At 37.1% G+C, this 17352-nt stretch overlaps 1 protein-coding gene across 1 annotated transcript in view; it reads right to left on the reverse strand.

Moving 5' to 3' along the window:
* Nucleotides 1-216: 216 nt before the first annotated feature.
* The window catches only part of ADAM7 (ADAM metallopeptidase domain 7), a 65003-nt gene continuing 47867 nt past the window's right edge, over nucleotides 217-17352 (reverse strand). Inside the window, exons 14-23 of the mRNA XM_043554124.1 lie at nucleotides 17063-17258; nucleotides 16544-16646; nucleotides 15363-15552; nucleotides 8874-8954; nucleotides 7557-7635; nucleotides 6945-7050; nucleotides 6479-6578; nucleotides 3393-3458; nucleotides 2675-2731; nucleotides 217-1255 (exon numbers count right to left, since the gene is read on the reverse strand). Coding sequence (XP_043410059.1) covers nucleotides 1211-1255; nucleotides 2675-2731; nucleotides 3393-3458; nucleotides 6479-6578; nucleotides 6945-7050; nucleotides 7557-7635; nucleotides 8874-8954; nucleotides 15363-15552; nucleotides 16544-16646; nucleotides 17063-17258 — 1023 coding nt within the window. The 3' untranslated portion in view covers nucleotides 217-1210. The remainder of the gene's footprint in view (nucleotides 1256-2674; nucleotides 2732-3392; nucleotides 3459-6478; nucleotides 6579-6944; nucleotides 7051-7556; nucleotides 7636-8873; nucleotides 8955-15362; nucleotides 15553-16543; nucleotides 16647-17062; nucleotides 17259-17352) is intronic.

Here is a 17352-nt window from a genome sequence, read left to right on the forward strand (position 1 = left end):
TCAACACTCTTTCTCAAATGAGTGGTTTTAATCAGAAAAACAAACGCTTATGGAATTCTTGCTTAGGTGTGAAATGCTGAGTCCCTGCTGTCCTTTGCTGATCTCACTGTGTCCTCACATCAGCCAGTCAAGTAAAGCAAGAAGAATCTCACCAAGAACAACCCAGCTCTCTTCCTTGCTTTATTTATTTATTTATTGAATCATATAATTCTCATTTAGCACTTGAAAACTTCACTTTAGTATACAAAGAAACAATTGATATAGCTTTAACCGTTAACAAAAAGAAAATAATACAAGAGAAAGTGCTGAGAAACATGGGCATAAGAAATATCTGACATCATTCCTTGGACAGCCCCACACACCAGAATCAGGGAAGGCTAGAGACGGAAGAGAAATTGCACAGTAATTGCGCAAATCTGTGCACTACAAAGATCTCACAAGCACTTAAGGGGAGCCGTGAGTATTTCTTCTCTGCTGGAGTTAACTTTCTGAAATTCTTATAACCCCTCTGATTTCTCTGTCAGGTTTAGAAGGAATTCTAAAAATTTAGGAATTTAAGATGAGATTCTAGGAATTTAACCAGAAGCATCTCATGTCCTCCTTTGCTGCCACGATTTTAAGATTTATTCTGTAGCGAAGAGGACTATTCTCCTGCCTCCTTCACTGACAAGACATGAGCCAGACAGCCCTCTACCTTTTAATTATTTAGTGGAATCAGATGACTTCCTGCACTGAATTCCTTGGCATTTCTGCAGGAGAGAACTTCATTTAAAGCAGAATTAGTGGCAATCGTGTCATATTCCAATTAAGGTTCAGTAGTTTTATGATTCCAAAGAAATAAACTTTTATAAGAAGTGTTTTGCTTCTTAGACTCGGGGCTGTAATTTAATATCCTCAAGGTTAAGAGTCTTTTTTAAAGTAACCAGATTGACATTCTTTAGGAAAATCCTAGAGCAAGGAGACTATTTTGTATTAGTCTATTGTATTAGTTTTGTTATTGTATTATATTGTATTAGTCATTGGGAAAACGCCAAGAATCTTTTTGTAGCAAATGTCTACACTACAGGCTGTAAATTCTACAGGTAAAGATTACAGAAAGAAGTTGCTTCTCATCAACATTTTCTGTCTTGATAAGAACTTTGGAAAAACTGCCAGAAATTTGTGTAGCAAGTATCGAGGGAGGGTTATGAAGATCTTTCATCCAGAATCCTCAGCCTAGCCTTGCACAGCCATTTTGGATATCCAGTTTCAAGCTCTAAATAGAAACAGATGGGTAAAAAGAAGTTATTTTCTCTAAAGTCTACGGCACATTATATTTCAGTTACTCATTGTTATCTGCTAATTACAGTAACTTTCCGGGATTCTGTTGTACTATGCTTGTTCACATTTTTTCCAGATCTCCTTAGCCATGGCTAATTAAGCAGTCATTATAAAATGAACAAGCCTATCACAAAAGAGAGAAAATCATTTTGTTTTTCATTACAGGATGCCAAACAGTTTGTTTGCATTAAGGAGCATCTCTCTCCATTCATCAGTATGAGACATGTCCATCATTAAGGAGTGGAAGGACAATTAGAAATGTCCTTCCTTCCCCTTTCCAACACAGAAAGTGTGTTGGGCAAGATTTCTTGTGAAGAATGTTTTTACGGGGGAGGCACCTGGGTGGCTCAGTCAGTTGAGTGCTGACTCTGGATTTGGCTCAGGTCTTGATCCCAGGATTGGGATTGAGCCCCATGTAGGGCTCTGCACTGAGTGTGGAGCCAGTTTAAGGTTCTCCCTCCCTCCCCGCTACCCTCTCTATGTCTCTCTGAAATGAAAAAAAAAAGATGAAAAAAGAATGTTTTGTGTGGGAAACTTCTGATTAACCCAGTACATTGTAGAAACTCAATAGAAATCGATGAATGGATGAATGAAGGAATGAAAACAGAAACTCTGATATGTAGCCACAGTGCTCATTTTGTCTCGTTTTGACAAAAATCACAACTTTTTGATAAATTTTCTAATATAGCCATTGCACTTAAAAAGTGAAATCATCCCTCAGATAGAGTCAGTTACTGATTTAGTAGGTGAAACTTTGATAAAGCAAACATGAAATAACTTTCCATTAGGAATGGTACTTTCTCCGTAATTACCAGTGCTATTTGGTCCTTAAAATTCTTCATGAGAGGGGTGTTTGGGTGACTCAGTCGGTTGAGCATCCCCACTTTGGCTCGGGTCACGATCTCACGGTTTGTGAGTTCGAGCCCCACGTCGGGTTCTGTGCTGATGGCTCAGAGCCTGGAGCCTGCTTCGGATTCTGTGTCTCCCCTCTCTCTTTCTCTCTCTGCCCCTCCCATGTTCACACTCCATCTCTCTCAAAAATAAATAAACATTTGAAAAAAATTCTTCATGAGAAACCATAAGTGTGTATACTCTGGGCAAGAAAAGTCTAAGAAAGAAGTTTTGTTTCTGTTATGTCTAAAAATGCCCAAGACTCTGAGACTGTTAAATCCTAGCTTGCTCCCATAGTCAGGCTTGAAATTCTCAGACTGAAACATACTCTGTTAAATTGTCTCTTAGAAATTTTAGCACATGGGAGAAAACAATTCCAACCATCTTATTCTTCTGGTAAGGACAGAGGGTGTCCCCTCTCCATCAATAGTGGGTGGGGGTACCATCTGTCACAGGAACCTACCTCTTTGGCACTTTGACTGGGATCTGCGATTCCTCTTAGGTCTTTATTTGCAGATTTCTGGAATACACAAATTGTGCTGTGTCAGGAACTGTACCAGATGTCACAAGTAGACACACATACACACAAGCACATCACATGCAGACAGTCTCTTCTTGATCCGTGAACAATCTAAGAAAGTTTGTACATTGCTATGGGAGACGATGGGGAGATAGTCCTGATTAGTGAAGCCTTATCCGAAGCCATTTTTTTTTCCTTGTAAACTTTGTGGTGGATCTCTCCAACCCTGTATTTGGTAAGAGATTTCCAAACATTTTTCAAGCGCTGGAGTTTCCATTGCGAAAACATCCCTGTTGAAACCCCAGTAAAAACAATTTGTCAAAATGGACGGTACTGGTTGAGTGGGGTATGGGAAGAAATGATCATTCAGCCCCATCCCAACTGGGTGGCACGCTCCGAGATCCTTTTGTGGGAGAGGAGGATTCTGGGGAACCATAGACTGAAAGCTATCTTAATCACACCCTTTTAGCTACTAATATAGACAGCATAATGAGAATTGTTCATTTGAAAAATAGACAATTGAAAATCTTGGTGCTTTCAGAGCTTTGTTATATTATTTGACTATTTCAAGGAACCAGCAAATAGTTAAGTGACACCGAAATTATTACTGAAATGGCCACAGACTAGCACAACCCAACAGAAAGGGGGTAAGCGACCATACCAGTGTGATGTAGTGCGGACTTGAAAAACTGGTTGGAAGTCTCTCCAAGGACTCTGCAGTTCTTTGCTAGGAAAAAGAGATACTATTATCCTTGCAATTAAGTGTTCTGGCAAGTATGACCCTTTTCTAAGCCTGCACAATAAATTTTCTAGCTATCTCTAGAAAACACCTAGTAAATGTACAAATATCAAAACACACGGGGAAATATTCTTCCCTAAGTTATTCTCTTATACTGAAGAAGTCTAAGAACTCACAAAACAAACTTACATTGGAGAAGAGTGGGAGTTTCTTTATGTATTATAGTAAGAATTGACCAAGGCAGATCTTTTAGCATCCGAATGTAAAGTCAATTTCTGAATGCTTGAAATTCCATAACCAGCTATATTCTTGTTTGTATATGAAAACACAATAGGTTCTTGTGCACAGATTCATATCTTAAAATCTTAAAGAGGTTAGAGTGGGAGAGAGCCAAAGCATAAGAGACTCTTCAAAACTGAGAACAAACTGAGGGTTGATGGGGGGATGGGAGGGAGGGGAGGGGGGTGATGGGTATTGAGGAGGGCACCTTTTGGGATGAGCACTAGGTGTTGTATGGAAACCAATTTGACAATAAATTTCATATATTGAAAAAAAAATCTTACTAAATTCACTTTTTTTACTATAGGATTTATTTATTTATTTGTTTTGAGAGAGAGAGAGAGAGAGAGAGAGCGAGTGCACTAGTGGGGGAGGGGCAGAGACAGATGGAGAGAGAGAATCCCAAGCAGGCTCCATGCTGCCAGCACAGTGCACAATATGGGGCTCTATCTCACAAACTGTGAGATCATGACCTCAGCTGAAATCAAGAGTCAGGTGCTTAACCAACTGAGCCACCCAGGCACCCCTAGTATAGGATTTTTTATAGATGATAGTGTCTTCAGCAAATCAAAAGGGTTTACTCTTTTTCTTTCTGATTTTTTTTTTTTTGCCTTATTGTAATGGCTATAGTCTCAAGTAAAATGTTCAATAGAAGTGTCCATCATTGCTTTATTCCTGTTGTTATAGAAAAGGTATTCAGTTTTTTTAAGCATAAATATATCAGCTATAGGTTTTTTGGTAGACACTTTCACCAGGTTCAGAAAGTTCCCTTATGTTCCTAATTTACTGAGTTTTATCAGGAACATAGATTACATCTTTTCCAAATGCTTTTCCCACATCTATTGAGATGGTCATATAATTTTACTTTTTGCCAAATGATACCGTGGATTAGCTTGATTGGTTTGTTAATGTTAAATTTTCCTTACGTTCCTAGGATAACCCTCATTTGGTCACAATACCATATCCTTTTTATGCATTGTGAAATTCAATTTGCTAAAATTTAGTACTTACGCACTTATATTTATTAGAAATATTGGCAAACAGTTTTCTGTGTTATAATGCTTTTCTCTAGAAGGATAACAGAAAAATACTGTCCTTGTTAAAAGAGTTGGGAAGTATCCATTCTCTCCCATTTTTTGGAAGAGTTTATGTAGAATTGGTAATATTTCATCATTATATGTTTGGTAGAATTCACCCATTATTATTATTATTATTATTATTATTATTTGTAGAAAGTTTTTTACTACAAATTCAATTTCTCTATTAAACACGGAGATATTTTGGTAATCTCTTTCTTCATGAGTAAGCTTTGGTGATTTGAAACTTTGAAAAAGTTTACTATTGAATTACACTGTCAAATATATATATATGTTAAAATAATAATTTTTCAAATTAATCTCCATATTCAAAATATTGTCAATTTAATAAGGGACATTACTCTCCTGGGATGTCACCTTTATGATTCCAGATAGTCATTTTGACTCTTGTACCTTTTTCTCTTCGTGTGACTGGAAGTTTATAAGATTTATTAATTTCTGGAAAACAGCTTTTGCTTTTATTGTCTGCCTACAGGATTTTGTTTTGTTTTGTTTTTTAAATTTTTTTTTTCAACGTTTATTTATTTTTGGGACAGAGAGAGACAGAGCATGAACGGGGGAGGGGCAGAGAGAGGGGGAGACACAGAATCGGAAACAGGCTCCAGGCTCTGAGCCATCAGCCCAGAGCCCGACACGGAGCTCGAACTCCCGGACCGCAAGATCGTGACCTGGCTGAGGTCGGACGCTTAACCGACTGCGCCACCCAGGCGCCCCTGTTTTGTTTTGTTTTTAGTTTCATTGGTGACCAATATTTATTGTTTTCCTGTCCTCTATTTGTATGGAGTTTTATTTGCTTTTCTCTTTTTAGTTTCCTAAAATGAAAGCTGATGTCATTGATCTGATACCTTTCTTCTTTTCTAGCGTAAGTATTTAGTGCTATAAACTCTCCTTTACTGGTTTCACTACTTCCCACAAATTTGGGTAGGTATTGTTTCATTTTCCTTTAAAGTATTTTCCATTTTCCCTATTGATTTTTTATTTGGCCCAGGTGTTCTTTAGAATTTATTATCTAATTTTCATTTGGAGATTTTTTCCGATAGTTTTCTGTTACTGATTTAAAAAATTTTTTTTAATGTTTTATTTATTTTTGAGACAGGGAGAGACAGAGCATGAACAGGGGAGGGTCAGAGAGAGGGAGACACGGAATCTGAAACAGGCTCCAGGCTCTGAGCTGTCAACACAGAGCCCGACGCGGGGCTCGAACTCACGGACCGTGAGATCATGACCTGAGCCGAAGTCGGCCACCTAACCCACTGAGCCACCCAGGCGCCCCTGTTACTGATTTTTAATAAAGTTTTGTTTTGGTAACATTGTGTATGACTCCCATTCTTTTAAATTTACTGACTTGTTTTATGCCCCAAAATATAGTTTACGTTTGTAAATTTTTCTGATAGTGCACAAATCAATATTTTATTTAACTCATAGATTCTGCTGTGAAATAGTGTCTTGCTTTGCTTATGTCCTGCCATTTTTTCCTTCCCCACATGTAGACCAAAGGCTTCATTGGTGTGGAATCACGTTAAACTGTTCTTTAGCACCTCCCATATCACTTAGCTTAGGGCTAGTTGTACTTCGAATACACATGCAACTACTTTTGAAATCAGTCAGCTGTTGCAAGTGACATTGGCTTACGTGGAGGGGATGAATGTCGGGAAAGATGGGCTCAGTCCTTGTCTGCTGCTCATCACCAAAGTATCCTTTATTCTCCACTCCCAGTGTCTCTCTCGGTGGGCTGTCAAGAGGAAGTTGAATATTGACATAAGCTACGGGGTATGCCTGTGGTTAATATTTAATCATCTAGAAGATTTCTAAACGATTGATACTCAGGTTGCACCCCATAACAATTTAATCAGAGGGAGAAACTGAAATTAGTATTCTTGTAAAAAATCTCTAGGATTCCAATGTGTAGCAAACTTTGGGAACCATCGGGATAAGCGTTTGGAGATGAGAACTAAGTATGTAAAAGCTTGATTTACTGTTACTCTTACTTCGTCTTCAGTAAGAGGCTTAGACTTCTCCCCCAGGGAATATCGTCTACAGTGACAGAGCTTATATATCGTTAGGAGTGGTCCCATTTCACTAGACAGAAAATACATACCTCTGGATTTGCTTCAGCTTAATACATTTTTGGTAACGAATTAATAATGCGACAACCCCTACACCAATAACCACCAGGACAAGCACAACAACCAGGATGGATATATCTGCAACATTAAAAAACATAAGCTTTAGCCAGGACATCAACCTTAGGACAATAGAGTATTAACTGAGCTATTACAATCCAGCTTCTCCCTTACTTAAAGGACTTTAATGTCCCCTTCCTCCATTTTCTTAAAATATAAAGTAAAAGACCAAACCATTATACAAATTATCATGTGTATTAACAACTGACACTCAACCTGAGAGTCCGTTATGTTTAAGAACAACAATCGGCAGGAAATGTGTTGACTGTTAGTTGTTAATTGACTATAAAAGGTCTTGTTGTGTTACAGTTTCTTAGAAGATCCTATCCAAATATAACTAGAAGAAGATACATTAATTGAAACAGCAATTGTAGTATACTCAAATTTAGGTGTTTAAATATGCAAAATAGTAAAAAGACCACACAAATCCACACGGAAACACAACATACATGTATTAGACTTGGGAAATAAGGAAAACGAGCTTTCTCATTGTCTAGGCTTTTGATATTATATTCTAGAATGCTCACTGGTAGCATTTAAGTTTTCTCCCCAGTCCACATGTTCCTGTTCTTCCTCACACTGGCACTGAAGTTCAGGGCCATCCACCTGGAAGAATAATCATATAATTTTATCAGGTTATATGTGTGTTTTGTACCTCGCTTAGCTTGGGCTGTTTCAACATCACACACACACACACACGCACGCACACACACACACGCACACACACTTTTACAGATTAATTAAACTGCGTATCAAAATCAACATTGGAAACAAATAAATAAATGAAACTGCAAGAAGAAGCAACTTTTGAAGGTGGCCTTTGGACAAGAGAATGATTCTAACAAATTTAAAACCAGATGAATTAGATGGCTTTACTTATCTTTCTAGAAGACATGAATGTTATTAAAAGAACAGCCCTGTTAGAGTTAGACATGTCATAGCCACACAGCTGGCTCTAACTAGCCTTAGTAATAACGATATAGCGTTAATATGAGAAAAAAGAGTGGTGCAATGTTTTCTTCATCAAAGACCATCGTGTAATGATTAAGGATATGCACTCTTTCTGCACTTATATTTCAGCTTTTCCTTCAACACAACATCATGTGACTTATTCTCCACCTGTAATATTGGGCATAAGAATAGTACTCACTTTTGAGGCTGTTGTGAAGTGTTTAAAATGTAATATATGTAAAGTACTTGGAAGGGTACCTGATACACATACAACTTATATATAAGTGTTACTGATTAATTGCACGAAGGAAAAATGTTACCCACAAATGCAAACTGCTAGGTACTGGTGGTATCAGGTAGTGTTGAGTAATTTTATATATATATATATATATATATATATGCATTTACATATACATATATACGTATACGTATATGTATATATATGTATATATGTATATATACATATACGTATACATATACGTATATATACATATACATATACATATACATATATATAATTTTTGTTATTTGGTCAAAAGCTTTCAATTAATGTTGACATTGTTATAATTTTACTGTAAGTGACATTATGATAGATCCTTTAGGTTTCAACTTCATATGTACATAAGTTACTAGGTTTCTAGATTACCAGTCCAATGATAAACTATATACTTGTAATATTGACAATATCTATAAGTAATACCTGGTTTGGGTCTTTAGATCAATTTTATGGATGATACATGAAAACATGGATCCCAAATGTGTATTTTATTTAAAAATCAACACTCATACACACACACACACACACACACACACACACACACACGCTCAGGAATGAAGTTCTATGTAAGCAAATGACTGGCAAGACATTAATTTAAAAAGGAGCCAAATCTTACAGCATTTTCACTGCACAGAGACAAGCAATTGGTTGAATTGTAGACCTTTTCGAGTTTCACACATTCACCATTGCTGCACACCTGGAAATAAAGTTACCAGTATGAATTAATGACTTGCTCTTAGAATTTACATGATTTTTTTCTATTATAAAAAAAAAACACATGTAGAATCTTCTGTAGAAGAAATCCTCCATAAATGTTTGATGAGATATTTGAAATTAATGCAGCGTACAATCAAACACTGTTATATACAAACTCATCATTCAAATACCTGTATCCTTACTAATTCTTCAAATGTTAACCTATCAAAGATTCTACAGTTGTAAGTGCAACAATTTATGTTATTATTTCTATCAAGTGTTCTTTTTCTGTTTTTTTAAAGTGTATTTGTTCTCTTTATTTATTTTGAGAGAGAGAGAGGCAGAGAGAGAGAGAGGGAGAGAGAAAGAATCCCAAGCAGACCGCATGCTCAGCGCGCACCTGGACCTGGGGCTTGATTCCACGTCGGCAAGATCATGACCTGAGCCAAAATCAAGAGTCAGATGGTGAACCGACTGAGCCACCCAGGCATCCTGCAAGTTTTCTTTTGATTCAATAAGATCCATGCTTCCTATACCACCATTGTCAACTGTGCATTTGGTTATTTTTAATATCAATTAATCTTCTTATTTATGCTTATTAACTTTGTTTTCCATTTTGCTTGTTATTTTTTTGTACATGTTATAACAAAATTATTGTTGTTTTTGTTGCTTATAATTATTGCCTGGCTTATCTTAGCCCATTTTTAAAATTTTTTCTTTTTGAAAAATTTTGTTACATTTATTTATTTTTGAGAGACAGAGAGAGACAGAGCACAAGTGGGGGAGGGGCAGAGAGAGAGGGAGACCCAGGATCCGAAGCAGGCTCCAGGCTCTGAGCCGTCAGCACAGAGCCTGACGCGGGGCTCGAACTCACGGACCATGAGATCGTGACCTGGCTGAAGTCTGATGCTCAGCTGACTGAGGCACCCAGGCGCCCTGCCCAATTTTTAAGTTTTTAACTGTTATTTTTATATTTACCTATTTGTTTTATCTTTATGTTTTTAATGCTTATTTATTTATTTTGAGAGACAGAGAGAGTATGTGAGTGGGGGGGGGTGGGGGGCGGGCAGAGAGAGAGAGAGAGAGAGAGAGAATCCCAAGTAGGCTCCACACCGTCAGTGCAGAGCAGATTCGGGGCTCAATCCCACAAACCATGAGATCATGACCTGAGCCAAAATCAAGAGTCAGATGCTTAACTGACTGAGCCACCCAGTCACTCCGATTTTTGCCTATTTCTTTTAAAAAACGTGTATCAGGAAATGTTTTTCCAACTCTATTGAGGTATAACTGGCAAATAAAAATTGTATATATTTCAAGTGCATATTTTAATGATTTAATATACAATGTATACATTGTGAAATGATTACCAAAAACAATGAACACATCCATCCCCTCAAATAGTTACTTTTTTGTGTGTGTTGAGAACACTTAAAATTTTACCCCCTTAGAAAATTTTAAGTATACATTACAGCATCATTAACTATAGCCACCTTCTACATTAAACCTTCAGAATTTACTGATAACAGAAAATTCGTATGCTTTGACCAACATCTCCCCATTTTCCCCACCTGGCAACCATCATTCTACTCTTTGCTTTTGTGACTTTGACTTCTTTAGCTTCCACATGTAAGTGAAACCATACAGAATTTGTGTCTCTGTGTCAGGCTTTATCTTGCTTAGCATACATGAAAAGTCTTCCAAGTTTATCCAGGTGGCTGAAACTGACAGAATTTCCCTCTTTTTCAAAGCTAAATAAGATCCCATTATATATATTCCATAATTATGTAGTATATATTATTGTGATATTTTATATGCATATCACATTTTCACTATCCATTTTCCTGTTAAAGGGCATTTAAATTGTTTCCATATCTTGGCTACTGTAAATAATGGTGCAATGAAACTAGGAGTGCAGATATCCCTTCAAGATCCTGATTTCAGTTTCTTCGGTTATGTGCCCAAAGTGAGGGTGCTGGATCATAGCGTAGTTCTATTTTTAATTTTTGGAAGAACTACTGTTGTTTCTATAATGTCTGTACCAGTCTACATTCCCGCCAACAGTGCACAAGGGTTTCCTTTTTTCCACAGCTTCACCAACATTTTTTTATTTGTTGTCTTTTTGATAATAGCCATCCAAACAGGTGTGGGGTGACATCTCTTAGTGGCTTTGATTCACTTTTCCTTGAAGATTAATGATGTTGAACTCTTTTTCATTTCCTTGTTGGTCATTTGCATATCTTCTTTGGAAAAAAAATGTCCATTTAGGTCCTTTGCCTTTTTTTTTTAATTGGACTGTTGGGGTTTTTTGCTCTTCAGCTGTATGAATTAGTTAAAACTTTTGTATATTAACTCTTTATCAGATATATGGTTTGGAGATCTTTTCTTCCATTCCATTGGTTGCCTTTTCATTTTCTTGATTGTGTCCTTTGCTGAAGAAATGTTTTACTTTGATATAGCCCCCCTTATTTATTTTTGCTTTTTTGTCTGCATCACATACAAAACAAAACAAAACAAAATCGCAAAGACCAATGACAAGGAGATTTTCTCCTATGTTTTCTTCTAGGTGCTTTACTGTTTCATACCTTAAATGATCTTGAGTTCATTTTGGTTCATGGTGTAAGTTAAGAATCCGGTTTCGTTCTTTTGCATGTGTAGTATTCCCAGAACCATTTATTCAAAAGACTATCCTTTCCCCATTGTGTATTGTTGGTGCTTTGTCAATGATTAGTTGACCATATACGCATAAATTTATTTCTGGTATCTCTATTCAATTCCATTGGTCTCTATGTGCATGTTTTAAATGTCTGTTCCATGCTGTTCAGCTTTGTAATATTGTTTGATATAAGGAAGTGTGATGCCTCCAGCTTTGTTCTTTTTTGCTCAAGATTGCTTTGGTGATTCAAGATCTTTTGTCGTTCCTACATATTTTTGGATCGTCTTTAATAATTTTCAGTCTATGGACTTTTCACCTCTTGGTTAAATTTACTCCTAAGCATTTTTATTGTTTTTGATGCTATTATAAATGGGGTTGTTGTTTTTTTTAATTTCTTTTTCAGATAGGTTTTTTTTTCTTTAGTGTATAGAAATGCGGCTAATTTTTCTATGTTGTTCTTTATCATGCAACTTTACTGAATTCACTTATAAGTTCTAATAGTTGCTTGATGGAGCCTTCAGGGTTTTCTCTCTTTTTTAAGTTTATTTATTTATTTTGAGAGAGACAGAGACAGTGCAAGTGGGGGAAGGGCAGAGAGTTTAGAGAGAGAGGATCCCAAGCAGGCTCTGGACTGCCAGCACAGAGCCCAATGTGGGGCTTGAACTCATGAAGCTGAGATTGTGGCTTGATCTGAAACCAAGAGTTGGACACTTCACCGACCGAGCCACCCAGGTATCCCTGGGGTTTTCTATATATAAGATCATATCACCTGCAAACAGAAAATTTAACTTCTTCCTTTCTAAATTGAATGCCTGTTGTTTTTTTCTTGCCTAATTGCTTTGGCTGGTAATTCCAGTACTATGCTCACTAGAAGTGGGGAGAGTGGGTACACTTTTCTTGTTCCTGATCTTAAAGGAAAATCTTTCAACTTTTCACCATTGCGTATGATATTAGTTGTGGGTTTACCACATATGGCCTTTATAATATTGAGGGGCATTCCTTCCATACAGAATTTGTTGAGACTTTTTATCATGAAAAGATTCTAAATTTTGCCAAATACTTTTTCTGAATCTATTCAGATGGTCATATGATTTTTGTATTTCATTCTCTTAATGAGGTGTATCATTGATTGCTTTGTGTAAGTATACTCATCCTTGCATCTCATGAATAAATCTCACTTGATTATAGTGTATAATCCTTTTAATGTGCTACTGAATTCAGTTTACTAATATGTTTGCTAGGATTTTTGCATCTATGTTCATCAACCATATTAGCCCATAATTCTCTTTTCTTATAGTTTCCTCTTCTGGCTTTGATAGAGCATAATGCTGGCCACATAAAGTGAGTTTGGAAGTGTCTCCTCCTGTTTGATTTTTTGAGATGATGAGAAGGAATGGCATTAATTCTTTAAATATTTGATAGAATTCACATGTGAAACCATCTGATCCAGGACTTTTCTTTGTTAGGAGATTATTAATTATTGATTTGATCTCTCTTGGTTTATTCAGATGTTCTCTTTCTTCATCATTTAATTTTGGTACATTGTATGTTTTTCAGAATTTATCCATTTCGTTTAAATATTCAACTTGTAGAATTATCCATAGTATTTTTTATGATACTTTCTATTTCTGTGATATCAGCTGTGAGGTCTCCTCTGTCATTTATAATTTCATTATTTGAATCCTCTTCCCTTTGTTTCTTGGTCAGCCTATTTAAAGGTTTGTCAATTTTGTTTATCTCTTAAAAAACAAAACAATTTTGGGGGCGCCTGAGTGGCTCAGTCAGTTGAGCGACCGACTTCGGCTCGGGTCATGATCTCACGGTTTGTGAGTTCAAGCCCCACGTCGGGCTCTGTGCTGACAGCTCAGACCCTGGAGTCTGCTTCTGATTCTGTGTCTCCCTCTCTCTCTGCCTCTCCCCCACTCATGCTGTCTCTCTCTGTCTCAGAAATAAACATTAAAAAAAACAATTTTGTTGGTATTTTTGGATGACATTTCTTATCTGGAGTGAATAAGAAATTATTTGATATTTTCTTTAACGTGGTGCCTCATATACTCTACCATTGAAAGTCCTTGAACTTTCTAGCATGTGGTTGGTACACATACCTAAAATTTCACAAATACACATTCCTCACCATTTTGATATTTAGTTATTATAATGGGAAACTGTAGTCGTTAAGAATATGGATTTGGAATATAGGGCTCCATTAAATTATTAAAATTCGAGTTCCCTTTTTTACATTATGAATTTTGTTTTTCAATTCATTTTTCTATCACACGATATGAATGACACTGTAATGTTTGGGGGTGGTGGTATGGGAGGAAAGGAGGTGTATTACAGAAAGAAGCCATACTATTTCAAAATAACTGATTTTTTGAAAGTATTATGTTTTCCATATATTCCTGTGTTTATAAACCTTGATGAGTTGGCTATTATTTTTAGTGTCCATTCTCAACTTTTCATCTTGGAATAATACACCCTTTCTAATCTGGCCTTATTCTAGCTGCTCAATTTCATTTTCTGATATTTCACCCAAAGCTCCTGTCACACCAAAATTTCCCAGTTATCTGACTATGCCATACACACTGTATCTTCGCTTATTATGTTAGTATTTCTTTCTAAAAAGTCTTTTCTCGGGGCACCTGGGTGGCTCAGTTGGTTAAGCATCTGACTTGGGCTCAGGTCATGATCTCAACGTTCATGAGTTCCAGCCCTGTGTCAGATTCTAGAGTTCTGAGCCTGGAGCCTGCTTCGGATTCTGTGTCTCCCTCTCTTTCTGCTCTTCCCCCGCTTTCTCTCTCTCTCTCTCTCTCTCTGTCTCAAAAATAAATAAACATCAAAACAATTTTTTAAAGTCTTTTCTCATTTTGTCTGCATTGAAAAATATTCATTACGTCAAAGCTGAAACGTCACTCATTTAATGGCATCATAAGATGCCTTTTGTGTTTTACGAGTGAAGTCCATCACTTCTTCCTTTGGGCTTGAATGTATATTGGTCACAACACTATGAAAGCACTTGTGTTTGATTTTATTTATTTATTTATTTATTTATTTATTTATTTTATTTTTTTACTTTTTATTTAAAAAAAATTTTTTTTTTCAACATTTATTTATTTTTGGGACAGAGAGAGACAGAGCATGAACGGGGGAGGGGCAGAGAGAGAGGGAGACACAGAATCGGAAACAGGCTCCAGGCTCCGAGCCATCAGCCCAGAGCCTGACCCGGGGCTCGAACTCACGGACCGTGAGATCGTGACCTGGCTGAAGTCGGACGCTTAACCGACTGCGCCACCCAGGCGCCCCACTTGTGTTTGATTTTAATATTTAATGCAGTCTATGAAGTTCTCAAGTACACTCATCTTTAAATCATTTGTGTACAGCATGGTCACTGGCACCACAGTATGGTGATAATAATGGCCAATAAATGTGGCTGAATGAATAACATAATTGAAGAACCTATAGCTACGTCATAGTCAAACTAATTTTAAAAATTATGCCTATAACTTCACTAGATGTCTACTGTAAGATACTAATTAAGCACACTTATAACATTTACACATCATTTTGTCTAACAGAGATTAGGCGAAATGAATATTTATTATCTTGTTATTACTACTTTGCTCCATAAAAAATAAAAACGTTGCCCATTTGTTTCTGCTTTCTCATATATAGGCCCTCAGGAACCAATTACAAAAAGTAATGTTTTCAAGTGACTGAACCAAGAAGTTTTAATAGGACAAAAGGCTTTCGTCTTACCATTTTATCTCCACATTTTGTTCCAGAAGCAACCAGGCCCAAATCTTTAGAATTGTGATATGAACTAAAAGTTTTGCACTCAGTAGTGACATTCTTCTTTGAAACCTTCTTAAGGTGATTGATCTTTTCTTCTCCAGGTAGAGACGAGTGCTTCCCTCTGCTGCAGTGTATCTTCCCACATTTGACATCTCTGAAGGAAAGGGAGAATATTCTCAGACTTGGGACCAGGAAATAAGGATTTCATAGAGACGAGACCAGCAGTGAAGCAGTTTGGTCACTTTTCTGTAGACCCAGGCTTATCAGTGGGCTGCCGAAGCACCGAGAGAGGCAGGAGGAGAGGTTGGACAGTCACAGTCCTGACTCTGGGAACTGTGAGGTAGAATGATCGTATTTCTTTAGATCTCTGTGATTGTCACAAATCAACATTAGCTCACGTTCCCAGAAGAATATTTCCTATTAGTCATTTGAGTTAGCATAATGTTAATCAAGACATTCGAATCTCTTTCTGGCACAGAGCACCCAGTTAATTCTCACAACAAACCTATGTCTTTGCTATTATTATAACGCCCATTTGACAGATTGGGCAACAATTAGAAGGAAGAGGAGGTTAAGGGATCGCCCAGTTTCACCTAGTATATTTAGGAGCAAAGTCAAACTCAACCTAAGTCTTTAATCGTTTGTTTTCAGTCCATATCCCTCTGTGGCACATAAAAAAAAGCCTTTCTGAGCGTAACAAGTCTGGAAGAATGACACAGCTCATGGTTTCTAAAATCAGATCGTTCACTTCTCCCCTTCCTTCCCGTTTCAAGTTCTACGTTTCTTTCTGGATATGGCTTCACTCGCTTCCTTCTTTCTGCTTCTTTCCACCCCTTCCCACTTTACTTTCCTCCTCCTCCTCCTGTTTGCTCTTTCCTATTTCTTGCAGCTTCTCTTCTTCCCTTTCTTTCCTAGGAATTTTAACTCTTGCCCATCTTTCTTCCTTATATTCCACGACCTTCAGCTCATAACTACAGTACATAAATGCCAGTGCCACTCCCAGGGTTGTGTCCTTGCTGCCTCACTCCCTCTCTTCCTAATCTCAATCAATAGAGGTTAGCAGCTGTCAGAACAAGAGCCGTTATGGTTCTGATTTCACAAAAACGCTCTTAGAAAGCACTTGCTTTTCTTCACCTGGTACTTACTTCTCTTCGCAGGGAATTAATCCGTTTTCCTTATTTTTGCAGTATCCAAATCTATTTCCCTTTTTATTCATCTCATAGCAGAGATCAGAACTGTCTTTCACCTCTAGGATCCAAAGTAGTATGATTAAAGTAACGCAATAAAAACATGAATGTTATACATCACAAAATACCTTATTTTTCTAATCTAATTGAAATTTCAGTATCACGGGGCAGGGAGGCAGAATGGGATAAATAAATCACTTTAAAACTATTCTATTGCATCAGGAAGATATTTTACGGCAGAGTGTGGATGTAAAAAAAAGTAACAAACATACCTTAACCCACATACCGAGGCAGTTAATTAACATTAATGGTAATATCAACTAATATTAAAGGTAATATCCAGAGAGATTCTACGTGATATCTGGGAAGAATGCCACAAACGGCGTTATCTTCAATCTTGCCCATAAATTTTTACAGGATAATAATAGAAATAATGGCTATTATCGTTATCAGCCATTTGCGGTAATCGTCTCTCACCATTATCAAAGAGTTCAGAGCACTGATCATCCCGGGTGGGGCATTTCCCCATGAAGCAGTAACCTTTTGCATTCTTGCAAGGAATGCCATTTACTTGGAATTTGTCCATAGGGCATGCAGAAGAGTGGCCTGTGCACACTTCAGGAAAATCACATTCATCTTTTGCTGGCCTGCACATGGACCCTGATTTTTTCATCTGTTGAAGAAAAACAAAAAAGACTAAATCTTGGGCACATGCAGGTAGCTTAAGGTTAAGTCAGCAGGGGAGGGTTGACCCATTTAATTTATCG

Source organism: Prionailurus bengalensis, chromosome B1, assembly GCF_016509475.1.
Source record: "Prionailurus bengalensis isolate Pbe53 chromosome B1, Fcat_Pben_1.1_paternal_pri, whole genome shotgun sequence".
NCBI lineage: Eukaryota > Metazoa > Chordata > Mammalia > Carnivora > Felidae > Prionailurus > Prionailurus bengalensis.